At 33.1% G+C, this 26,421-nt stretch overlaps 1 protein-coding gene across 29 annotated transcripts in view; it reads left to right on the top strand.

Moving 5' to 3' along the window:
- Positions 1-26,421, top strand: part of FIP1L1 (factor interacting with PAPOLA and CPSF1) — a 65,902-nt gene that overhangs the window by 33,712 nt on the left and 5,769 nt on the right. For 13 of the 29 annotated variants that reach the window (XM_055085965.1, XM_055085976.1, XM_055085969.1 and 10 more), the window contains 6 exons: positions 2,989-3,082; positions 4,823-4,979; positions 13,705-13,731; positions 15,769-15,823; positions 17,175-17,230; positions 23,624-23,837. In XM_055085965.1, the coding sequence (XP_054941940.1) occupies positions 2,989-3,082; positions 4,823-4,979; positions 13,705-13,731; positions 15,769-15,823; positions 17,175-17,230; positions 23,624-23,837 (603 nt within the window). The remainder of the gene's footprint in view (positions 1-2,988; positions 3,083-4,822; positions 4,980-13,704; positions 13,732-15,768; positions 15,824-17,174; positions 17,231-23,623; positions 23,838-26,421) is intronic. The other 16 variants (XM_055085971.1, XM_055085967.1, XM_055085968.1 and 13 more) reach the window with 3 other exon arrangements.

Raw genomic sequence — 26,421 nt, 5'->3', positions numbered from 1 at the left:
AAACTGTAGCTGTCCACTGTGGTTAGTTGCTCTTTAGTTGCTCTCTCTCTCAGCTTTTTACTCTATGATTGAGTCCAATATAGAGAACAGAATCTTGATAACTGCATTAGCTGTCTGCCTTATTGAACAGATTTGTAAACCCAGTTAAACCTGTGCTCTGTAGAAATCCAAGTTACAGTAGATCCTTATGGTAAAGCTCTACTAAATTTTTTTATTCATTGAAATAGAAAGTGGTACATCAGAAACTTCAATAATATGGTTTGGTATTGTTTTCCATAATGTGACATCAGAATTGATGTTTAATTATTCACCTGTGTTAAATATTAAGTGATTTTTGTTACTTTGGTACATATGTGTTAAAATATTTCTAACAAAATTTCTGATTAAGGTAAATCAATTTGTGTGGTAAAAATGCTTGGCTTGGGCAAGGAGCTGTTACTATTATGGACATGTAAGGAATTGCAATTTTCTAGACTCCCTCTAGTGTTATACATTTATTAAGGCTAATTTCTCATTTGTATGTTTTTATTTTGTTTTATTTTATTTATTTTAAAAAGTATTTATTTATTTATGGCTGTGTTGGGTCTTCGTTGCTGTGTGCAGGCTTTCTCCAGTTGGCGGTGAGCGGGGGGCCACTCCTCGCTGCAGTGCACGGGCCTCTCATTGTCGTGGCCTCTCGTTGCGAAGCACGGGCTCCAGGCGTGCAGGCCTCAGCAGTTGTGGCACGTGGGCTCAGCAGTTGTGGCTTGTGGGCTCCAGACCTCAGGCTCAGCAGTTGTGGCACACGGGCCCAGTTGCTCCGTGGCATGTGGGATCCTCCTGGGCCAGGGCTCGAACCCGTGTCCCCTGCATTGGCAGGCAGATTCTTAACCACTGCACCACCAGGGAAGTCCTGTATGTTTTAGAAACATAGTATTTGCTATTTTGAATCTTTAGTGATAGAGCGATACATTTAAAGCTGAAAAAGGTAATCAGACATCTCTGAACATATTGAAGATAAACTGTAATAAATGAGTACTCCCATGTGTCCCAGAATTTTTGAAAGCAGAAGTCCTTGGAAATCCATGGGCAAAGGTTATAGAATCTTTCCCCTTTCGCCACTTTTAACAATTCAGAGAATTTATAATCCAAGTTCCAAATCCAAACAAATTTGTGAGAATTTGTTCTTGATGGGAATAAATTTAAGAAGATGGAGAGGGGAGAATCCAGCGATTGAGAGTAGAAGAGAAGGTAAAAGAAAATAGTAGGGTAGAAATAAGGATTTTTACTATGAAGTTTAGGTAGTAATAAATGGTGAGGGAAATCCTGGTTTCAGAATATACACCTTTATCTTTTGGGCTGTTGGATCTGAGATGTGTTTATATATGGGAGAGCTGATGGCATGTGCTTTGATATGAAATTATAGTGGTCATAGCTTTGTAAGCATTTTAAGTTTTAGGAAAAAATTAGAGCAATATTTGTTTTGTCAGAAGTATTTCAATTTTTCTAATGTGTGACTGTTAGGATAGTTTCCCAGTTGCACTGAAGGGTACAAGTTAAGTAAAATCACTTTTGATCTTTGAGATCATGAGGGAACCTAGGGGGTCAATGACCTAGGCATAAAATCAGAAAGGCTTGAACATTTTTTAAATGTATTAACAGAAATCTTAAGTGGCAGGATGGTAAGCAGGAATTAACTATGTAGTTGAAGACATTTCAAATGCCATTATAGACTTTTTATAGGTCTCTCTTCTTGTTTTTGTGAGCATAAAATTATTTATGGGGTTTTTCAAGGTTTACTTGAAACACACTTTCAGTAGTTCTTGATTTCCAAAAGTCTTAAGTTTTTCAAAGGCTGCTTATCTTGCTAGAAGGCAGCATGGCTCAAGGGAAGGGGTCTGAGGCTTTGGAATCAGGAATACTCAGGTGTGAAAGTTAGTTTTGCCCTGTAATTATTACTGAGGTCAGTGACATCACTCTGGCTCTAGCTTTATCATTTCTAACAAGTATATATTAATTTTTTAAGTTAAGGGTTATTCTGAGGTTTAGGTATAGAATGTAATCATTCAATAATTGGTAGCTGCTGTTATTAGTCATTTTAGGAACCTAACTGTGGTGATCTGAAGGATCTATGGTACATTGATTGTTTTACTTCTATAAAATTTTAACAGAATTGTTCAGAACTGAAATATAGATGAAGAGAAATTCATCTAATTTGCATCCACTTTTCATTGCCAGTTCCTACAAGTGACTTCTGTATCTTGTTAAGCATATATATTTTTATAAAGTTCTTAGCTACATGTAAAAATGGCTTTTAATGTTATTTTATTTTCTTTTATTGTTAGATTTTCCTATTAAATTTACAGCATTATTTTGTGATAGACTGTTTTTCCATCTACTCACAAACTTTAATGGTTGTAAATACAATTGGAGGTGGGGCTGGTATTTAAATATTTGAATTTTTCTATCTAAAGGCAAGTTATCAAGAATGAAAAAGTGGTTCCCTATTTATTTTTTCTAATTCTCAGAATAAATCACTAAGGAAAATAACCTTTATGTATCAAAATGAGCATCATTTCTTTTCAAGCCCTTTTGAGGAATTTTTAAGATTTCTGTAATAGAACCTATGATATGTGTTACAATTATAGTGGCCAAAAATTTTTATTTCCATTTGTTTAGCATTTGCTACTGATTTAGTTCCACAAAGGTAAATTCACTTGGAGACTATGAAAAAATAGTAAATTTTGAAGAAAACCTACAAAAATACTTAAAATTTAGCATTATGATCATTGTTGGGTGTGTTGGTCTTAGCTTATTAATAAAACTTAGTTTTTATGACTATGCAAAGTAGTGAGATCTAAGTGAAGTTTTTTCAATGTGTGTTGTGATCTGATTTTATTTTAAATTACATTGCAAAGGGTTTTAGGCTTTATTTCTCATCTAATATTTGTGTTATTGTCCAAACATCTAATTAGGTGAAACTAAAATGATTCAATTTTTATGTTACAGGAGATTACCTGGGGCAATTGATGTTATTGGTCAGACTATAACTATCAGCCGAGTAGAAGGAAGGCGACGGGCAAATGAAAACAGCAACATACAGGTTTAGTATTTTAAAAGTTACTATTTTTTTTAATTGAAGGATTATATCTGTGTTCTAGTTTAATTTATTCAGTCATAGCACTATGCTATGTGTAAGGTGATTTAGGTGCTACAAAGGGGATTTAAAATGTGGAATCAATCACCATGTTATTACAAAAGCTGTTCCATTTAAAATTTATAACCTTTGGATCTTTTTCAGTAAGATTTATTTTTCCTTGCTATAAATATGATATATAGGCTCATTGGACTAAAAAAGGAAAATATGGGAAAAGTTTAAAGAAGAAAATAAAACCGTCGATAGTTCTGCCATCTAAAGATAACCACTCTTAACATTTTGGTACATCTCTTCCTCGTCACTAAGCAAGATTGGGATAGATACTAATATGGTTATATTTTTGTGTATCCTTTTTTTTTTCCATATAAAATTATCATTTGCATTTTCCCATATTCTTAAAAATATTTAACACCTCCTCATGATAGATTTATTGTATGGCTATACCATAATTTATTTAATGTGACATTTCTGGGTGAAGTAGATCTCTTTGTTTTTCAAGTGAAAGAATGAAAGAAGATGAGTTATTAGTAGCTTGTATAATTCAAGTTTGAACTTTGAGTAATTGAGACTTTCAGCTATTAGCTTGACCACACTTCTTTTCATTATTTATTTTCTTTCTCTGAGTACTTTAAAAGATGTCCAGTGTTTTGATTCTTTATTACCTTTAATAAATTATGTAAATGTTCTTTTTAGCACCTTTTAAGGTAAATTATTTCTAAAATGGAAGATAATCCTCTTTTTTTACCCCCACCATTAAAATGTCATGCTTTCTTAAAATAATAACTGCTTTTTACTTTAAAAACTAGCTTATCAGCAAAAGCCTTACAATAATTACTGTACTTAAATGTAGGAAAAGTTAATGAAAGGAGATTATATGTTTAAGTGATATGCTTTAGCCAGCAAGGATTTGAAAAGTATAAATTAAATATATAACATCATGTTGCCTGTTTTTTCTAGTTTTCTCAAACGTGTTTGCACATCAGAATCCCTTGGGGAGCTTGTCAAAAATTCAAATTTCTAGGTTCCACTCTCCTGTAGGTTCGGTTTCTGTCTCTTACCTGTTCACATAGATCAGTATTTTGTAAATACTTTTACTTTTTAAGTATAAACCCTTGTTCTTAAAGGTACAAGGCTCCAATGAAGAAGTTTTTTATGTATCTGGTTGCCTGTTAATTGCACCCTATTGTTGCATGCCTTATAGTCTCTTACTTTGCAACCTGATAATGACAGGCCTTGGTACAGTGAATATCTGGTTCTATTGCCATGTTAATTTCTTAATGCTAGTATCTGTGACTAATGATTATATCACCTTAATTTGAATACTTTAACTTTGGTTGAGTAACAAAGATAATACTCATTACATTTTATTTATGAAGTACTTAATTATCTCATTTAGAATATTTTTAAAACAATTATTCCTTAAGAATTTTATTTGTAATGATTCGGTTTTGTCTAGGCTTTGAATATGAACATTTTAAAAAGTGTGTTTGAGCGTGAATAACTCACATCTGTATAATATCTGTGTAATATACACACATATCACACACATAGAAAAATTACTCCTGCCCCAGAATATATGTAAGTGAATAAAACTTATTTCTTAGATTAAATGAGATTCATTTACTGAGTTTAATCTTAGATAAGAACATTTATTCATCTTTTTAATTAACTATGCTCTAATTTTAGGTCCTTTCTGAAAGATCTGCTACTGAAGTAGACAACAATTTTAGCAAACCACCGCCATTTTTCCCTCCAGGAGCTCCTCCCACTCACCTTCCACCGCCTCCATTTCTTCCACCTCCTCCAACTGTCAGCACTGCTCCACCTCTGATTCCACCACCAGGTAAATAGTAAATAAGACATTTGATTTTGAAAGAAAAATAACCTATGAGTCTTTTTAAAATTTTGAATTTAACAATTAAAGTATGTATTTGAAAATAGCATCTTCATTGATTACACTACATTAAAAGTAATAGAATATGAAATTGATTATGTAAAATCTTCAGTAGATTCACACTGAAACAGATGTATACGTGTCTTACTTTTTCAGTAAAGCAAAGAAGCAATGTACTAAAATAGGGAAGAATGGACAGACACTAAAATTGTGATCCAAAAATATGATAGTGATCCCCAAATTAAAGTTGCTAGTTGTGTATGTATAAATTCACATTGAATCATATTAACTTGTTTTGAAAAAAAAAATTAAAGATATTTTCAGAATGGAATAGGTCAAAAAAATTACATCCTGTGAAGGGATTGAAATGAAAATCTCAGTCTGTCTGGTCATCTTTCTTTGTATACTGGTTTCCTTTTAGGAGACTGTTTCTGGGTGCCAGGTATCGATATTTACTTCTACTACACAAGAGAGAAAATTAATGTCAATTTTTATCATATTCTTAGTCACTTTTGGTTATTTATTAAAAACTAGATCAGTGACAGTAGAAAAAAATTCACAAATAATTACCATATTTTATACTTCCATCCTTTTGTCTAAAGACCTTTGTTATTTTATTCACGATAGGCTTTCAATATTTATATCCCTTAATCAATTTTTAATGAAACTAACAGGATTGATTGAGATAATAATTACTTTCTTCCTAGGGAGAATGCCAGTAGTAAATGTTAAAAATTAGCTCCTGGTCCTAACCAGAACTACATGCGCTACATATGTTAAAATTTGCTTTCTATTAATAAAATCAGTTTATACTAGAGAGGCTTGTCCACTCACTTTGCATTTGCAAGAGAATTGTCTTTGTTTTAAGCGGTGGTGATTGTAATTAGAGTACAGAAACACTTAAAGGGTGTGCCTAATCCTTCCTTGTAATACTCATCCTTGGCCTGGAAAATTCACCTACCGCATCAGCCCCACAAGCACAACGCCTTTGATTTTCTTCTGAGATTACTTCTGCTTTCAAAAAGGATAATTATGAAACCTGAATACGGCTTTAGGGAACCTGTTGTCTCAAAAATAGAGGAAAGAGAAGACTGGAGAGGTTACTCCAGAGAACATTATTTCTAAAGTTCAGTGAATTTCTTGTTCCAACAATAAATTGCTTGTTCTGAATCCAAACCCATTCAGAAGTTGTGCCTGGATCTGTGACTCTTGAATCTTTAATGTGGTGAGAATTAACTAAATGAAAAGAGAAAGTAATGAGGACTTAGTGATCCATAAATGAGTCCTTTGCCCTATGAAAAAGATAAAATGTAGAAATAGTTAATTTTGAATGTATTTGATTTAATGAGACTAAAAGATCAATGTATGTGATAATAGTCTTTACACTACATTACTTTGTAATCTTATTTAAGCTTTACCAGCTACTAAAGGTGATTTCAAAGAATTTTCTTGTTTACTAGCTAATATAGTATATTCCCAGATGGCTAACATATATTTCAACACTTGCTATTTATTAAAGTAAGTGAGAGAGAGGTGGTATGAACTAATGATAAAAAAATAAATACTTCCCTGGTGTAAGAATATTTGGAAGCCCTGTAGGATATTGATAGGCAGTGGCATTATCTGGATGTGCGTTCTTTTTCAAAATGGCAACATCATTCCATTTCTTTGCCGTATAACCTCTGTTTATAAGGATGACAAATTTTTTAATTATGTTTAGATTATCTATGGCATTACACTGTAGAGTACCGGTGATTATTGCTTAAGCTGTCTATTTAATATTAATTTTCAGCTACATGCTTTCCATATTTTAAACACCTGTCCAGATTTCCTTTGATGCTTATCCTTAGAGAACATTTCCATGTCATCCTGTCAACATTTAAGGAATACAAATTCAGATGAATTCTAATGCTGGTTAAGCAGTACCTATCTGTGGTATATTTGCTGGGGGTGGTAGTGAGGGAAAGATACCAATTCATATTAAAACCAAATATTTGGAAGTTGAGACTATCTGGATTACTCCTTATTTTACTAGATTGTGAGCTGTTGGAGAGAGCATAGGCTGTGTATTTCCATTTATGTTTCCCCGCAACGCTAATCACAGAGGTCTTGTGTATACTTGACATTCCCTTAATATGTTAGCTAATTGAGTTAACAGGATATTTATGTATCCATAACACCAAAGGGATTTTCAGATTGACAGTTGGTACAGGCACTTATTAATCAGAACGAGCACTGGCTTTAAACTACAGTATGGCTGCATAGATATATATACGTATATCAGATGAATGAATGTAGGCCTTGATTAAAGCCACATTTTCAGTTACCATTTACCACAGAGTCACATGATTACAGTATATTCTGTAGAGTTTGCTGTAATTTAGATCACCTTAAAGCATAAGCAACTAATGAAAGAAAGCTGTGGTTCAGGAGTCTGTAAGTACTGCCTTAAAAAGTACTCCATTTGTCTTTGAGAAACCTTGGGTTTTCTTTTTGCTTCCTTGAGAAATAATAAAAGGAAAAATGAAAAAAAATCTTTGGAGAATTAATTTGAACATTTTAATGTTGCATTTGTTAACATTAGCTTTCAAATGCTTAAGTTTTTAAGACTGTAGTTCTATATATGATGGAACAAAAATAGTAATGATGTATTATGCTCTTAATTTGGGGTGTTATCCAGATTTGCTTGGAATAGTCCTATTATACGTTTTGTCCCAGCTTAATTATTACTATTCCCTCTCAGAAACGCCCTGGTGTGGAGGATTAAATTTATGGTCAGCTCTTGGAGGTTTACAGATGTGGCTTCTTGCCTGAGTGGACAGTTACTCCTTAGCAACGATGAATTGATAGAGACAGCTTCATTCAAGGAACTTTTACTGTCAGATAGTTAACAGAAAAGAAGAGGTGTGTTGCTTCCTCTCCCCCTCAAATACACATACATCTAGAACATACATGAAAGTGACAGAGAGGCCAAAGTCGTATTTCTGGCCACAATGGATTTGTACGGAGAGCAGAGGAGGTTTTGTTTTGGAGAGTACAACAAACATGTAACGTCCTAAATGAATGTTGTGAGTTCTGGATTAGCTTTTTTAAATGAAAAAGTATTTAACATGATTTCTTGCCACCATACTAACAGGAGCTTGAAAACAAACACTGGTTATTCAAGATCTTCCTTAATTTTCAGAAAATCTATTATTTTCATTTTCTAGTGAACCAGAAAATTAGATTATTAGATAATCTAAAATTAGATTATTTTCCTGTTAGCAGTATGGTTTCTAGCACAGCGGCTATCAAACTTTTTGGTTACAGACCCCTTTATACTCTTAAAAATTACTGTAGACCCCAGAGAGCTTTTATTTATGTGTGTTATATCTATTTTTTATTAGAAATTAAACCTGAGAAATTAAAATATTATTTAAAATATTATTTTGAGAGTATGCATAATAATCCCATTACATATTAAGATAACATTTTTATGAAAAATTATTTTTCCAGAATGACAAAAAACATTTAGTGCAAACAGTGGCCTTGTTTTACACTTTTGCAAATCTCTTTACTATGTGGCTTAATAGAAAAAAACTGGATTCTCCTATTTGCTTCCACATTAAATCTCTTGTGATTTCACATGTCATGTAGCCTCTGGAAAACTTCATTGTACACTTGTAAGAGAATGAGCATGAAAATGGCAAATAACATCCTAGTGTTTATGAAAGGAGTTTTGACCTTGCAGATTCCTAGAAGGGCCTTTGGGATGCCCAGGAAGCTCCAGATAACACTTTGAGAACTGCTGCTTTGCCAGAAGCTTGGCCTGTATTCGATGAATATTTTCTGCATCCTTGAGGAAGTACAATTTTGTGCCTTTATTTGAGAAGCTATTTTGTGAATATAACATTTATTAAGCTGATTTTATAGTTCCATGAAGATGTTTGGTCTTACACAGCAAATCTGCATATTAACTGATGCTGTTTGCCAAAAATGTAAGCATTTTAAAAATGTAGTTTCTAGAAATACTTTTGAAAAATAATTTCTTGAAGTTTTTGAGAACTGTACTCATTTTCTATTTTGTTGTGTTTTTCTGTATTTTTTAAAAAAACCAAGAGTCTGTCAGTGTTTTCAATAAACTCAAAGTAGTGTATAATGCTAATTATCTGTAATGAATAGTATTTTTTGGCACAATTAAAGTTAATTTAAATTTAAGTTTTAATAGAAAATAAAAGCTCCTTCAGGATGTTGATTTTTTTTAAATGTCTTTTTTCCCCATGGATGCTCCCTTTATAATAGTTATATTTTTAATACACCATAGATGCTGTATTTTGTAGAATTTAATTATGGTTTAATATTTGCCTTTTGTTTGTGCTACTCTTCCAGTCACTTTGCCATTAGATGTGAGCTTGTAGAGATTAATTCCTTTACAAGTTATTTGTTAAAATATTGATATTTCTGTCAGAGACATTTTTATTTGTCTAACACAGAATTTTTGTTTTCCATAGGCTTTTAGATTATAATAGGAGGATTAAGAGATCTTAATAAAGATAAAATAGTTCACCCATTTTATAGTTAATGTAAAATTATCTTTTTCACTTTTTAGGTGTGGAGTATGCTGATAACTATTTTTGTTGCTTTAAGTTTAGTGACCATAGCACCTAGTAACATATTTTTTCTTTAAAATTACTTCCATTCCTTTTTGCACCTTTGTGATTAATTATTTTACTTTATTAAGAAATAGTTTTATAGTAGTCTACATCCTGTTTTTTTTAAAGGGTACATGGTAGATGTATGTGTATATATAGTATTTAAAATATTGATAACATAGAAAAGCATGTGGTGGAAGGTAATATTTAAAGATTTTTATAAAACTTTGTACTCAGTTTTTTTGTGCAGAATTTACTTACGAGCTTGATGACTTGAAAGTAGAAATTGGTGAGACATAAGGAAAGTGATCAGGCTATCTATTTGTAACATACTAGTCTTGATGAAATTTGTAATTTACAAGTGAGAAATAGGAAGCATAGTTCATTCACATAGTTCTTCTGTGCTGTGCTTTTTTCTTTCATTTGAACTGAATAGAGAAATGATAGGTAGTAACTATATGTATTAGTTAGCTCTTGCTCCATAACAAATTACTGTAGAACATAGTGGCTTAAAACAACATACATATATTATTGGACAGTGTTTGTGGGTTAGGAATGTGGAGACAGCTTAGCTGGTCCTCTGCTTCAAGTTCTCTCACAGGCTTTGAGATGGTCATCTCAAAGGCTTGACTAAGAAAAGATTTCTGTTCAAGTTCACTGAGCTCTTTGTTGAAAAGATTCACTTCCTCTCCAGCACGGTAGCTTGCTTGAATGCTGAGAACACAATAGAGGAAACCAGCAAAATAGAAGTCACTCTCTTTTGTAACCTAGTCACGGAAGTGACATCCCATCATTTTTGCTGTATTTTGCTTGTTAGAAATAAGTCATTATATCTAGCCCACACACTCAAGGGGGGAGGATATAAATACCAGAGGTATAAAAAGACATGAATACCAGGAGGCAGGGATCAGTGGAAGCCGTGTGTGTCAGAGATTGCCTATCACATAACTCTTTTTTGCCATAACTATATAAAATAATGATGGGATACATTGAGAATGCGTTCATAGATTAATTTTTATTCATTTATCTTTTGAGTACAGAGCCTCTATTAACTTTGTGAGAATTTTTGAAATATAGATGAGTTCCTTTTGATATGATGTTTTGCTGGTCTGCTGCCTTTCTGTTTCTTTGCATCAATTCCTTCAGTCCCTAAATAGGATTTGAGGTCCCCCCCCCCCACCCCTATGCTTCTTTACATTTACAAGTACTTATTACATACTGGAATTAGTTAAATCCTATTCTCTTTCTTTTGAAGATGCCAGATAGTATAGGCTGTCATACAGCTGTACTGTTTTACTTCAGAATGTCACATGCTTTGTTTGTTTCATAAAAATTTGAAATGGAATTTATTTTATGTGTTTTGAATATTGAGGTGCTCAGCAGTGCAATTAGTAGAGAAATTTGGATGTAATCCAGTGATTCGCAAAGTATGGTCTCTGGTCAGCAACATCATCATCTCCTTGTTTGGGATGCAAATTCTCTGCCTCACTCCAGACCTACTGAATCAGAAATTCTAGGGGAGGGGCCCAGCAATCTGTGTTTTAACAAATTCTTGAGGTGATTCTGATGGCCACTGAAGTTTCAAAACCACTAATCTATTCACTCCCTTTAGAACTTGAATATTACTTTTCCAAAAACTTTTGGCCTGTAATAGAAATCTTGTTTTTACTATTGTATGCAAAACTTTCCAGGAAAACAAACATTTTTTTCCCTACTCATTTTACAGATAAAGGATACAAAAAAGAAACACAGGGCGTGCTTTGTGTATCTCAAGCCTGTTGGCTGGGCAGCATGTATGTTGGCCAGGAAAGGTGGGATTGTTGAGGGAGACAGGACCGTGAATTTTGAGATGCATTTTCTTTTTCATTACACTGTTTCTTTTGTTAACAAAAGTCAGATACCAAACGGTGATTATTTTAGATGAAAATTGTGTTTAACATTATATCACATATTAAATTTTCTTAGTAGCATTTTGAAAATACATTTGCTAATTGTCAAAGAATGGATTGTATAGTGTTTCATCAACTTTTAAGTTCTGTTGCAGTGAACACTTACCAATAAAGAGTTGCATTGAATTATCTTAGAGATGAAATATAGGTCTCACAAGAAGGACCCTTTATAGGTTCTCATGCCAGCTTTCTGATGTGTAGATACTGTTTGGAAAGACATCTATATCTGTCTATCTATGTTGCATAATTTTTGTGTTCTTAATTGTTTTCAGTTATTTTTTAAAAATCTGTCCTATGATATTACTGTAGTAAGATTAAAATTTAAAGCAAAATGTTTGTAATTTTAACTACCTTCGTAGCATACTTAATAGTTTGGTTATATTCTTTTATTTTTATGTTTTGTGAAAGTTTGATAAATGTTTTTGAGGACTAAATTTTGAGAGGGCTAGTATTTTCTTTCTTCACATGAATTCACATTGTAGTTAGCTGAAGTGATGCATGTTGCTCGTGTATTTACTTAGGTAAAGTTATTAGGATTACAGAGTGGGTTGCTGAATTTGGTATGGTTTTTTATCTTACACACCTAGGACAATAGTCATTCATTTAAATAGTCATGTATTTAAATGTGAAAACTAGGTCACATAGTGAAGTCCAGTAGTGCTCTAAAAAAATCTATACTGTTCTAAAGAAAATCAAGTAATAGTAGACATTAAGAACATTTAATATGCTCTACCTTCCTTAATTTCCCATTTAGTGTGGTGTCTGGGACTCTGCTAGTTTGTATTGTTTGCTGGATTCTTTTAGCTTAGTAATATAGGAAGCAGCAAGGTACCTCAGGATGGATGAGAATTACCATGAAGTGTAGCTCATTTTAGTAGACTTGTGGATGCCTAATGATTTTTGAAACATGATGGCTGCCTTATATATCTTTTTCGATCTTCTTGGTTTTGTAAGTTTAGCATATCCTTTTATTGCATGGGTGGTTAAATAAGGTGCTTCATTCTCCATTTTAAGGCCACTTGCTGCTTTAAGATCTTTTTGTATAAACCTCTTATTCTGGTAAAACATGCACAGAAAAAGTTTAAATAAATTATTGGCAGATGTTTCATTGACAAGCAAACACTTGAAAGCAGTTTTTTTCGTTATTTTTTCCTATGCATTTAGTTAATGAATTAGATTACTTTTTCCTCTTTGGGAATAGTTTTGATGCAGTTTTTAAGATTGGATTTAGTAAACCATTCTGACTTTGTTGAAGTTATTATGGTATAAAATTTTCCTTGAAAAAGTTATTTATTTTTTAAATTTTTCGACTGAGAAATGTCATTTTTCTTCAAACAAACTGTTATAATTTGCATGACACATAAATTTTAAATTAGGATTTATGGGCACATTTGACCAATGTAAATTGAGAATGTTTATACATAGCTTATTTCTTAAAGTTTATAATGTGTGCTAATGAGTGAGAGTCACTCAAATTAGTATTTACTGACTTCTATAGAAGTAGACTTAGTGTGCCCTAGGGGTTTATATATATATGAATTGGCTATACCCCCTATCTCTACTCCCACAAGTCAAGGGAAGTAATAACCTTTCCACACTCCTGTCAACAACAGTAAAACAATTCACACTTAATACTTGAACCTCCCTCGTAGCTTTACTAAAGTGAATATCCATCATCTTCCAAGTTACCTTGCATTACCTGCAGTATTTATGAGCCCATTGATCACTTTCCCTATTAAACTGTTAAAATAACAAGGTCAGATGTTGATTATCAAACTTAGTGTTAATTTCATGGAGTTTGATATTTGTGTATGCACAAGTGTGCTTTTTTAACTGGTGTCTCACTTCGTTTGTGATTACAACTAGTGGGGGAAACCTTGTTATGAAGTTGTTAGACTGGGATTTCATCAGGAAGTCTGATGTTACATTTGAATTATTGGTCCTCTGCAAGAAAACAGAATGCTGCTTTTGACTGAATAAGCCAGGACAATGAGGCGAGGGGTTTTATTTCAAGGTTTTCTTTGGTGATGGCATAAATACATAACAGGTTATGAAATCCAGTTACTATATTAAATTTCATCACTTGTTTTTTAGGTATTCCAATAACTGTACCACCTCCAGGTAAAACTTTTTTCATGTTTTCTCCATCATTGTTAATAAACATGAAATTTCAAGCTTACAGTTACAGAAGGGACAGTGTTGATGTGGTTAGAATGTGGAATAGGCTATTGGGATTTCAAGGTCCTATTTTCAGCTCTGCCTTTGCTTCATTCGAGTTTTGATTAAGATATTTAGTTTTCTTATACTTGTCTTACCCATTTCTGTAGAAATAGAGATTCTGAGAAAATTGTTACCATATCAATTTATTAAAGAAAACAGTATAGGATTAAAAATAAAATTTTTATTAAAAATTGTTTTTTCAGACCAATGAATTTTTTATATATGATGAAGTGACTGCAAGAGAAGAGAAAGATCATTTATCTTGACTGTATTATCATGGTTTCTGATTTTTTTTTTTTTTTACCCTGCTGGCATAACTCAATGTTGTAAGAAAGCATGTTCTGAACCACACAGATAGGTTGACAGCTGGACAGATGGTTGTTCATAGAGCAGTGATTAAATTGTTCATTGTTGTAAGGATATGATCAATAGGAGTTTATACGTGGCCCAGTGTTTTTTACATTTTTTTCAGTTCTTTAATTTTTTTATTTTTTGGTAGTGTGATACAAATATGATAGCAAGTGTATTTACTGAGTTCAGTATTAAAAGTCAAGAAGTATAAAGAGAATGAGAGGTGACAATGCTTGGAAGGGTGGGTCTAAATTCAAAATGACCTTGATAAACAGAAAATAGTGGAGTTTAGATAGCATGGGATAGTATACATATTTGGATGTGGGATAGAGAGTCACTGATTATGTATGAATATGGCTGAAAAAGACTTATTAGGAAAAGTCATAAAGGAATCATTGGTGTGTCTTTATAGGTTAAAAAGAAGTGTGATTGTAAGGCTATATAAAGTAGGATTGTGACTCTAGGACTAATGTAGTAATTACTAAATTTTACACTGCTAAGATACTTAATAGAGGAGAACCTAAGAACTGGACACAGTGAAGATGAGCATGGTGAATTTGAAACAGCTTGAAGCAGGGCTAAAAATGGATTTAAATGGACTTTTGAGAAGGGTTAGGAGAACTGGGATTCATTTTTACCTAGAATACTAAAAAGGAGGCTTAGTGGAAGTGTTTTCAAACATGTATTTCAGTGGATTGCTTTTTGTCCTCATGCAGATCAGCATATGAATTGTAGTGAGAGAGATTCAAATTATATAATTTAATGTGCTTCCTAATAGTCAGGGTTATTAAAGCTTGGCAGGAATTGGTGTCATAAGGAATTGGTATCATAAGTTGTAGAATCTTCAAGTCTTGTTGGGATATTTTATTGCCTATCTGAATTTGAAAGTGCAGAGTAGATTAACTGTTAAGGTCCCTGTAGCCATACTCTGTGGTATTTCATTTAGGTTTTGTGAATTATTCAGAATGCAGACCTCATGATATAAAGGTGCAAATTATTTCCTTTCTAAACTAATTAAAAAACTATATTATGTGCTTTTCTATATAAATTAGTTCTTTAGGGTTGTGCTATTTAAAACGTATTTTATGATGGATGTTCTCAGCCTTAAGCATTTATATATTTACTGGTAAGATTTTATTTATAAATTATACATTTTAAGGAAATTTCTATACATCTAAACTCTCAAAATATTTTTTGAAAGAGGTAAATGCTATTTTATTTGCTTTTCTTCTTAAATACTTAAAATATATCTGGTGGCAACACTACTACTGTTTTATATATGGAAAAGGTAAGGCATTGAGATTAACTTTCTCACACTCACAAAATGGGCTGTGTGTGGTGCTGAAAATAAGACCGGGTGTCCTGACTCCCAGTTTGTGCTCTGTGTATTAGACCAGACTGTTCATTTAAAGTTATATTCCTCCAAAAATCTGTTCATAAATTTAAGCTCCATTTTTTTTCTGTCCATTATAACATAGAGAAGCACGTTATATCCCCAGAGAAATTTAGTGACACACAGCAACCTTAACTCTTGGCATTAAGTGTACGTTCTGTTAACTTTTTTTATCTTATGATTGAATGTTGCAGGTTTTCCTCCTCCACCAGGCGCTCCACCTCCGTCTCTTATACCAACAATAGAAAGGTAATCAGTATGGATACTGTAAACTTTTTTATCATTGATAGGCTTCTGACAGAAGAATCTTATGTATCTTGGTAATATTTTCAAAGGTTTAATTTTATAAACAATAGTACCTGCCTTTTAATTCATAAGTCTAGATCTATATTAGTTACTTTTATGTAAGATGTTGGACCTATAGCCTAATAACAAAACAGGACAAAGAAAACTAAATGATAGTATTTTGAAATATCTTGCTTTGATTTACGATACTCTTATTAAAGAAACCCCTAGATTGTAAAAACTTGGCTGTAGTCAAGTTTTGTGGAATGTACAAACAGATGACTAGTAATCATGAATAATGCGTGTCTGTTTTAGGATTAAGTAAGGATAACTATTTTCAGGGACCACAGTAAAGCAAAGCTGCCTTATTCCTTGCTACCCAGTGCAACTCAGCTTCCACAAAGGAAGATTGGATCCCTTCTGCGTGGCAATAGCCTTATTTTTTATACCCTGTGTTTATGGTTTATGTTATTTGGAATGCTGTGGTAAAGAACATTTACCTCATGGATGGCAATACCATGTTTAACCCCATAGGTTTTGGAATCACACTAACCTGGTTCAAATTTGGCTTCAGAATTTCCCAGCTTTGTGTTCTTAGGCAAGGTTCAAAACTATTCATTGAGACTCAGATTCCTCTTTTACCAAATGGGGCATTGATAGAGTTGTGAAGATTAAAACAGCTAGTGAATATAAAGCATCAGCACCATTCTTTGCAGATAGAAATAACTCTATAAAAAAGACTGTATTTCTGAAAAAGTGATTTAAACTATATAAAAAAAAATTGTGAGAACTTTACATCAATAACATCAAACCATGCATACGATTTTCAAACGAAATGATAAAACTCAGTGAAGTGTGACTTGTGAGACCATAGGATTTAATTTTAAATTCTTGTTAAACATATATTTGTTTTCACAATCAAAATGTTAAAAAGTAGTATTTGTTGATTCTATCAGTAGGGCTGAATTTCTGACTTTTAATCATTAAAGTCATTTTTTTAAGGCAAAATTTTAACTAAAGTCTGAAATACTTTGTTAGCCTCGAAGTTTCTGTTACTTATTGTGAGTCAGGCTGAATTGATTGGATTACTCATGTTAGTACTAACAAGCTTTATTTTCTTTACAAGTAGGTGTTAGGTTTTGAGGTTAAATAGCCTGTGTTTTTAAGTATTAAAAAATAAAGTTACAGAATTACAGGTACCATTATATGGTGGTTAAATAAAAGTCATAATTCTGCCTTATGTTTTGCATTTGCACCAAATTATTAAAATTCAGAACTTCCTTGCAACACATAAAAATATATTTTTCTTCGACAGTGGACATTCCTCTGGTTATGATAGTCGTTCTGCACGTGCTTTTCCATATGGCAATGGTAAGTGTTATTTTTTAATTGCCCAGATTCAGTTTGAATCAGTAAAGTACTTAAGTACTTTTAAAACAATAGAAACATACTTCCATGGTTTAAAGTCCTGTCTTACAGAGCAATTAAAACGTATTTACTACAGGAATAACTAGGTCTTACATATATTCCAGGTTACTTAACAGAATACTTTTCATTTCTTTATCAACTGTACTTTTCAAAATTAACAAATGGTGACACAACGGGGATATCTGTCCCTTGCCTTTTCCTAAAAGGATTTAGGATTTGTCACCAAATTGTCGATCTTCATTGTCCATAATCTTTTTTGTTTCTTAACTCAACGGTGTCTGACTAACCTCTTTCTCATCTTTCCCCCTCACTGGTTTATCTTTTCTTCTAGATCATTTGGCAGGTTCTCTTTCATGTTCACTCTTGACAACTTTATCCCTTCTAAGGCCTTCTGATACCACTTTCCGCTTAGATTTCTTGATCCATTCATTTATTTTAAAAGAGGTGTGCATTGTACTAGGTTTTAAGGATACAGTAAACTAGACATAGGTTTGCTTGCCTTCAACAAATTATAAGCTAGTGAGGAAACAACCAGGTGACAGAAGAGGGTATCATGGGAGCATGATGGGGAGGGGTCTCCCACTCCACTGCAGTGGGATGTAGATGATTTGATTTGGGGTTCAAATCATGGTCAGAAACATGGGGGTGTGAGAGAGTGTGGTAGGCTTTATGAACTGAATGTGGTGTGGTGGGAGTGTAGAGAATATGATGAACATCTAGAGATGAGATAAGAAATGGTGCCGGGCTTTACACCATGCTTTAGAGTTTAGACCTTAGTCAGAGGGCTGTGAGGAGCCATTTAGTTTTTTGCTGATTTGCATAATTGTTAGGTTCACATTTGAAAAGCATCCATTCTGGCTACTTCCTGTGACGAAATAGGGGATTTGTAGGGTGGGAGAAAAGTGGGAAGGGCAGAGATGCCTGCTTGATTGGGAGAACAAGAAGCTGTTAAATCCAGGGGAAGAAATTTATAGTCCTCAATTCAGCTGATACCATGGGGGATGGAGAAAATTAGTGGTTCCAAAGGCATTTATGGAGTAGAATTTGTAAGTCTTGGTGAGAGATCAGATCATAGTATCAGTCATATACTTTCAGTTAACCTTCTAGGTATCTGTGTCAGGGTTTTGTACGGTCCTTCAGACCCACCTTGTTCAAAGCCATATATTCCATTCTTTCACATCAAAAGGTAGTCTTTCTGTTATTTGTTTCAGTGGTTATATCACATTTTTTTCCCCTGGGCTCCCAGGAAGTCATACTCTTTGGGTTGGAATCTTGCTTCCCCCTCTCATTATTTATGTGACTTTTATAGATCTTTAACCATTAAATGGAGAGCATAATTCTTTCTCATAAGATCAGAGAGAATACACTGAAGCATGTTAGTCCTGCCATTTAATAAATACTCAAATATTAGCTGTTATTTTTCTGATTATCCCCATCTCCAACAAGCTCCAAGTTCCTTCCCTTTTCTGCACTTGGAGGCGGTTATTTTTCACATCTGTTAATTGAAGTTTGAATATAAGGGACTCAGCACAGTGCCTATAATATGTTCATACTCAATAAGCATTACTTATAAAATTAATTAAAATTTATTTTTACCTTTTTTATGGCACTTAACATTTTCTGCTTTGTCATTAAATTCCTGTGTATTTGTTTCAGTACAGATGAACTTGAGGAATAGCCTATATCAGAAAGAATAAGACTTTATTCTTGAGATTACCTGCGCAGTTTCCTTGTGGAAGATTTCATTTTTAAAAAACTGGCTAATTAAGCATTTAACTTTTTCTCAAAGTAATAAATGCACATTTTTAATAAAAAAGCAAGAGTTTTCTGCTCACTCTTTACCACCCCCTCAGAGATGAGCTTTTTCCCCCCCTTTAATGAGGATGTCTTTAGTACTAACAATGATAAAGCATAGCACAAGAATTAAATAGAGGAAAGTTAGGTTTCTTTATCCCAGTCAAACAAAGCCTTGGAATGAAGATGATAAATACTACTTCCTCTTTACTGGTAATTCTGTTTTACCTTTGTTTATTTTAGAATTTTGTAGTTCATCCTCAAACACTACTAAGTAACTATAGATGGAAACAATGATTTTTCTTAATGTGTGCATATTAAGATTGTGCTTATAAAGTAATACCTAGTTTAAAAGTAATCTTTGCAGGAATATTGAAGAACTGCAGAGACAAACATTTTTAATGGTTTTTAGTTCTTTTGATGGTCTGCATGGCATTTCTACATAGGCATATCACCCTATTTCTTGATTATACAACTTTAGATACCATCTGTTATCTTCTTAGTGTGATAGATGTGTATTTTACTCACTTACCATCATTACTCCTCTCCTATTCCCCTGAAGTGAAATTATATTACTCTCTTTCTTCCTCTTTTTATTTATATACCTACCCTCTGTTTCATGTACCATCAGTCTCTACTACTGTGTGTCTTTCCAAGCCTTCACCTCTTTTTCCACCTCTGTCTCCCCGCTTTGATCAGCTATACTTCTAATATTCTGTCTTGTAACCAAAATTATCTGTGCCCTGACAAATATTTTATTCTAAAAGCTAAACAATAAACCATAGTCACATTATTATGACTCTGTAAATATTCTGTACTATAGCGATAATCATACTCAGGCCCCTCAAAGAAGAAATTTTCTATGGCAAATACATTAAAAGTATCATTTTTTTAACACTTCATCAACTGTGCAAAGTCATACCACATTTTAATTGGGTTCATATTTGAACCATGAGTTTCTCTACCTCAAGTATACAAAGGTATTCTTTAATACATTTTTCCCCAAAAAAAATTTTCAAATTTCTTTTTCCTGTTTGAGTTCTTAAACCATCTGGAATTAATTTTTGCCTACGTTATAAAGTAAAGATGTAATTGTCCCAGTGTTACTTGTTTATCCTTCCTGAGGGATCTACAGTGTCATCTGTCCATTCGTGTATCAAGTTTCCCTGCATGCATGGATCCGTTTCTTACCTTTCTAGACTATTGATTTGGTTAATTTAACTGACCCTGTGCTAATAATGCCACACTACCTTAATTTTGAGTTCTATAGTAAATCTGATAGCTGGTTCAGCAAACTCTTATCTACCTTATTCTGCTTCAGAAGTATTTTGGGGCCATTGCTCTTACAAAGCTATTTTAGAATCAACTTTGCAAGTTCCATGAAAAACTCTGTTGATTTTTATTAATAATTAACGCTTATATTATGCGTACAGTATGACAAACACTGTTAATTCATGTATCCTGACAGTCTTATAAAGCAGGCATACTGTTACGACCCTCATTGCATGGACTAGGGAATTTAAGAACAGCCAGATTAAGGCCCTTTTCCCAGTGTCACACAGTAAGTGGCAGAGGCAGGATCTGAAACCTTGTGGCCTCGCTCCGGAGCCCTCTCTCTTACTGTACCATGTTATTGTTACATTGATGCTCTAGAACAGTTTGTAGGGATTCATAGCTTACAACATTGCGTTGATGTATGAACAAGTACTCTCCATTTAGGGAGGTGTTCTTTAATGTGTTTCAGCTGAGTGCTATAATTGTCTCCATACACTTCTTGCACATCTTTGGTTAGATTTAGTCATAGGTACCTATTTTTTGTTCTCATAAAATGGTATATTCATTTAAGCTCCATGTACTGTTTGTATTTGCTTGTATTTAGAAATAGAATTGCTTTTTGTTTTATTTATACGTATATATATTGATCAATATATATGTTGATCTTGTAGCCTGTTACCTGTTGAACTCTCACTATAATTTGTGAATTCTCTTCAGGCAGTATCATCTGTAATTCCTTCCGTTTCAGATTCTTATTCCTCACCTCCCCCTGCCCCCAACCTCCTTTTTTTGGTCTTATTGTTCTGGCTAGGATCTCCATATAATATTGAAGTACTGAAAGTGGAGTTCTTGTCTGGGGACACACACACCCCCCTTTTTTTTTTTTTTTTTTTTTAAAGGAAATGCTTTTATATTTATACTACTAGATTTTTACTCTTAGGTTTTTGATAAAACCCTATGTCAGTATAAGGAAAATCTCTTCTTGTTTTCCAAGGGCTTTTAAACTGTGAATGGATATTGAGCTTTATCAGATGCTTTCTGAGTTGATCATATTGTTTTCCTTCTCTGTTAATGTGGCAGATTTCTAAATTTTTCTTATGTTGAGCCACCTTTTATTTGCTGAGGTAATCCTAACTTGGTCATGATTGATTACCTTTTTATTTTTTAAAAATAAACACTGACTTATTTAGGATTTTGACAACTAAGTTCATATGTAAGATTGTTCTGTGATTCTCCTTTATTTGTACTGTCCTTAACTGGTTTTAGTATTAAGGTTATATAAGCCACATGGGATAAGTTAGGCAATAATCTTTTTTTCCTATTCTCTGGAAGTTTGTATATTATTAGAGTGATCTGTAGTAAAAGTCACCTGTAAAAGCCATCTCTGGTCTTGTGGGAAGGTTTTAAATTACGGATTTAATGTCTTTAATAATTATGGGACTAGTCAAGATTTCTTTTCACTCTTGAGTTACTTAATGTGTTGGGCTAAAGTATATAATATTCTCTGTATTGTTTAATCTCTGCAACATCTGTAGTTGTAGTCCCTTATTGGTTCTGATAATTTTTATGAGGTCTCTTTCTTCTTAATCTTGTCAGAAGATTATCATGTTTTATTTGTCTAGTCTTTAAAAATCAACTTTTAGCTTTGTTTATTGTATGGTAGTTTTCTACTTACTTGATTTCTACTTTTATCTTTATCTCCCTCTGTTAGATTATTCTGTTTTTCCTAGGTTCATAAGTAGAAAGCTTAATTCATTCACTTTCCATCTTTTCTAATGTAGTGTTTTTTAAGATTAATTTCCCTCCAGAACAGTTTTCATCTCTAGACTTTTGATATATTGTGGTTTTGTTTATGTTCGGTTTTTAAATTATTTTAAATTTATGACTTTTTTGACCCCTGAGTTATTAGAAGTGTGTTTTAAATTTGATATATATGGAGATTATTTTCCCATAATTTTAAATTTTTACTTCTAATTTAAATTGTATGGTGGTCGGAGAACATGGTGTCTATTATACTTATCCTTTGAAAGTACATAGTATATTTTTATAAATGTTTCATATGGGTGAGAAGAATGAGTATTCTTTACCTGCCCTGGGCAGTATTCTATGTTACGTCCATTAAATTAACTTTGTTAGCGGCATTTTGCTCGGTCCTCATATATCTATAGTGATTTTTTTGTTTGCTTAAAGTGTCAGTAATTGAAAAAGTATGTTAATCTCCCATGATCATGGTGGATTTTTCTATTTCTACCTGTATTATTTCCATTAGTTTTTACTCTATAAAAAGTAAGGCAATGGTGTTAGATATTTGGAAGTTTAATTTGTTCTGTCTTCTTGGTCAGTTGCATCCTTCACCTTCAAGTAGTCATCCTTTCTTCCCCGAGTAATCCTTTTTGTATGAGTCTGCTTTAATACAGCTACTCATATGGAAATTGGGGGATATTAGTATTAGTGTTTTATTTTGTTACTATTTTTATTTTATTTTATTTTATTAGTATTTTTCTTTTTTTCCTCCCATTCTTTTACTTTCAACCATTTTGTGTGTTTATGTCTCTTATCTTCAGCATTTAGATAGAATTTTTAAAAGTACAAATCAATAATCTCTGTCACTTAACTGATTAATTAATTCAGTGCCTTTTGTATTATTGTGATTTTTGAGCTATTCACACTTGTCTCCCATACCCCCATTCTTTCTAATTCTGTTTTGAATTGACTTAATTTTTCAGGTGATTTTTAAAAAATTATATTTTTCCCTGCATTGTTTTGAAATAATATACTTCTGTTTTTTAGTGGTTACTCTTGAAATGTAATATGCATATATCTGGTAGAAGTTTTTTGGGGGGAACTCTGTTTATAACTTTTGCTTATTTTTGTTTATGAATGCCTTTGTTTTAGTCTTATTCTTGAAATATAATTTTGAGTACATATTTCTAGGTTGATTGTTACTTTCTTTCAGCACTTTGAAGATGTCCTTATGTATTCTGGTTTACATTTTTGATGTATTGGGAAGTTTGTGGTGTATCTAATTCTCGTTTGCTGTTCACCTTGCAAAATGAAGAGTCTTTATGTGTTAGATCTTTAAGGTTTGTTTCTGGGTATTTACCCAGACTGGGTATTCACCATATGTTATCTCTCTATTCTATATATAAAATAATTTTCTTTTTAATCTAGTGAAGCATTTTTGTGGGATAGTTACTTTTTTTGGTCTTTTTTGTTTTTTAAGTACCATAACTTTTGTTTTTAATTATTATTATTTTTTCTCTGTAGTTGCCTTTCCCCACCTTCCTGGTTCTGCTCCTTCATGGCCTAGTCTTGTGGACACCAGCAAGCAATGGGACTATTACTCAAGAAGAGAGAAAGACCGAGATAGAGATAGAGACAGAGACCGAGAACGAGATCGTGATCGAGACAGAGAAAGAGAACGCACCAGAGAGAGAGAGAGGGAGCGTGATCATAGTCCCACACCGAGTGTTTTCAACAGGTATGTTGAAATGCAAAATATTTTTTTTCTTGAAAAAGTTTTTTTAATTGATCCATCCTATCAATCTTCCCTGCAACATACCTGTGTAAGTTAAAATGTATTAAAAAATTAATGACCATAAGATTAAGTATTTAACATTTTTTTGATTTTAGTTACTTATTTTCATATATAAATATAATACAAATTCTGAAAATAATTTAACAGAACTACATTCTTTAATGTGATGGAAGAGCTTCTTCCCATCCCTAAATAATATTTGTATCCATGAATGAATGTTACTACTGTTAGGGGAAAAAAGGCTTTGCCATTAATTATATTTCTTTCTTTCTTTTTTTTTTTTTAATATATAGATGTAAGCATTGAGAAACCTTGTTCACATAAAATATGTAAATAAGAATTGATGGAATTTTGTTGCGGCTCTGTCACTCAATTATTTGAGCACTTTAAGATTTAGTGATACGTCAGAATTACACAGCTAACCTGTCATCAAAAGTTATTTTTAAGAATCTATTCGCTCATGGCTCAGTTTTCTCTAAAAGCAGATAATTGGAAACCACCTGATTGTTAACTCGGTGTAATTGTTTTCTACGGCTGCTGCAATAAAAGTACCATAAACTGGTTAGCCTAGAACAACAGACATTTACTCTCACAGGTCTGGAGGCTAGAGGTCTGATATCAAGGTGGCAGCAGGTTTAGTTCCTTTTTGTAGGCTTTGAGAGAATTTGTTCCCCGCCTCTCTTGTAACTTCTGGTGGTTGTTAGCAATCCTTGGTATCCCTTGGTTTGTAGATGATGCTTCGCTCCAATCTGTGTCTGTCTTCACACAGCATTCTCCTCTCTGTGTCTGCGTACAAATTTCCCTGTTTTTATAAGTATAACAGTCTTTGGATTAGGGTGCAACCAAATCCAGTCTGACCTCATCTTGTCTTGATGATTACATCTGCAAAGACCCTGTTTCCAAAGTCTTTCGTTTTCTCAGTTTCTTGGAAGAACACCAAAAGGGCTTTACCAAGACTTATCAGAAGACTACCAATTATACTTAATACTCTTTATTTTAGAGGTACCCTGTTCAACTTAATATGCTTATTAGAAAGGGTTAGGAAAATGGAAATATATCTTTTCCAAAATGTTTTTAAAAAATGAAACACCTTTATGTGTATTTGATATTTATTTTCATGCAAACCTGGAGCTGCAAATTTCCCCCATTCCATTTATGGAAAATAGCTACCAAATAACTTAATTGGTAAAAGACAGCTCCTATTGTCAAGCCAGCCGGCCACATCACACCCAATTTCTATGGGAAAAAAGTCTGACTTCATTTTTCTGTTCAGTTAAATGAGTTAATCCATATTTCCTATCTAAGTCTAAGATAAAATAGTCATAGAACTCAAAATAAGGTGCTGCCTCCCCAGCACTTTGTTTTGCTTTCCTTCAGAAGGAATTTTTGGTTTTGTTTTTTCACTAGTTCAGGGAAAATTCTTATGACTCCACCACACTACTCTACACAATATCTGACGTTAGAACATCCCAGGACACAGGCCAGAATATTCCATTTCTTACTTCATACTGTAGCAGACAGATGTATAAGAGAGAGAAAGGCCTAAAGCCCTATAGAAGCTTTATGGTTCTTCGAATAAAATAGGTCTTACTGACACTAATGTTTTAAATTAGATCTTCTTGATGCCATGGTGCTTTTTTATACCCTGAGCCAATAATGTACTATAGTAAAATTGGTGAAAAGAATGCCTTTCTTTTGTAAAAGTCCAGGAATGTGATGGAGGAGAGGTTAGCCAGAGAAGTGGCATATGTGTTACCTGCAGGTGTATCATTAGGCAGTTCATGTTTAGGAAAGAATAAATATGGAAGTTGGGGACCTGGAAATTGATTCCCTAAAACTTTCTGTGCCATTGGAAAGAATTCATTTATTGCTAGCATAAAGAATAAAGGCAAAATTCTTTTTATGATCCGTAAGGCACAAATTCAGTGCACCTTTCTATATTTTAACCCCAGTTATCTCCCAAGGCAATATACTGCATGCTCTAGCTACACTGAACTAGTTGCTCTTCTGGAAAGCCTCATAGTTTAACACTTACTTCCCTTCTTCATGTTATTCCTGTCCTCTCTGCCTCACAAACTTTTACTGATTCTTCAAGGTTCAGCTCATATTTGTCTTCTGCGAGCAACTCTGAACCTGAAAGAAAGAATTAATTATTCCTTCACATGCTCCCTAAGCATTTTATGTATTTTCTTTAAAGCATGTCTTTCTCTTTCAGGGTGTTGACTATCATTTTTCATCTCTGTATCCTCAGCACTTTGTACAGTAATGCCTGGAACATAATGAATGTGTCAGTGAATAAAATGACTTACACGTATTAGGGAGGAGGGTGAATACAATAGAGAAAAAACAATCTTGAAAACTGTCGGTGAAACTGTGTTAGCTAGATAGGTTTTGAAATGGATAAAAATCAACCTTTATATCAAAGCATTAATTTGGGCATCTTTCTAATTAACATATCCATTTAGGTACCTTCACAATGTAGAATGAAATAAGTTAAAGATAACTTCTTGTTATCAGCTATTTTTAT

The sequence above is a fragment of the Physeter macrocephalus genome, chromosome 7, assembly GCF_002837175.3.
Source record: "Physeter macrocephalus isolate SW-GA chromosome 7, ASM283717v5, whole genome shotgun sequence".
In the NCBI taxonomy this organism is placed as follows: Eukaryota; Metazoa; Chordata; class Mammalia; order Artiodactyla; family Physeteridae; genus Physeter; species Physeter macrocephalus.
The sequence above is the reverse complement of the archived record's forward strand: the minus strand, read 5'-3'. Positions and strand labels throughout refer to the sequence as shown.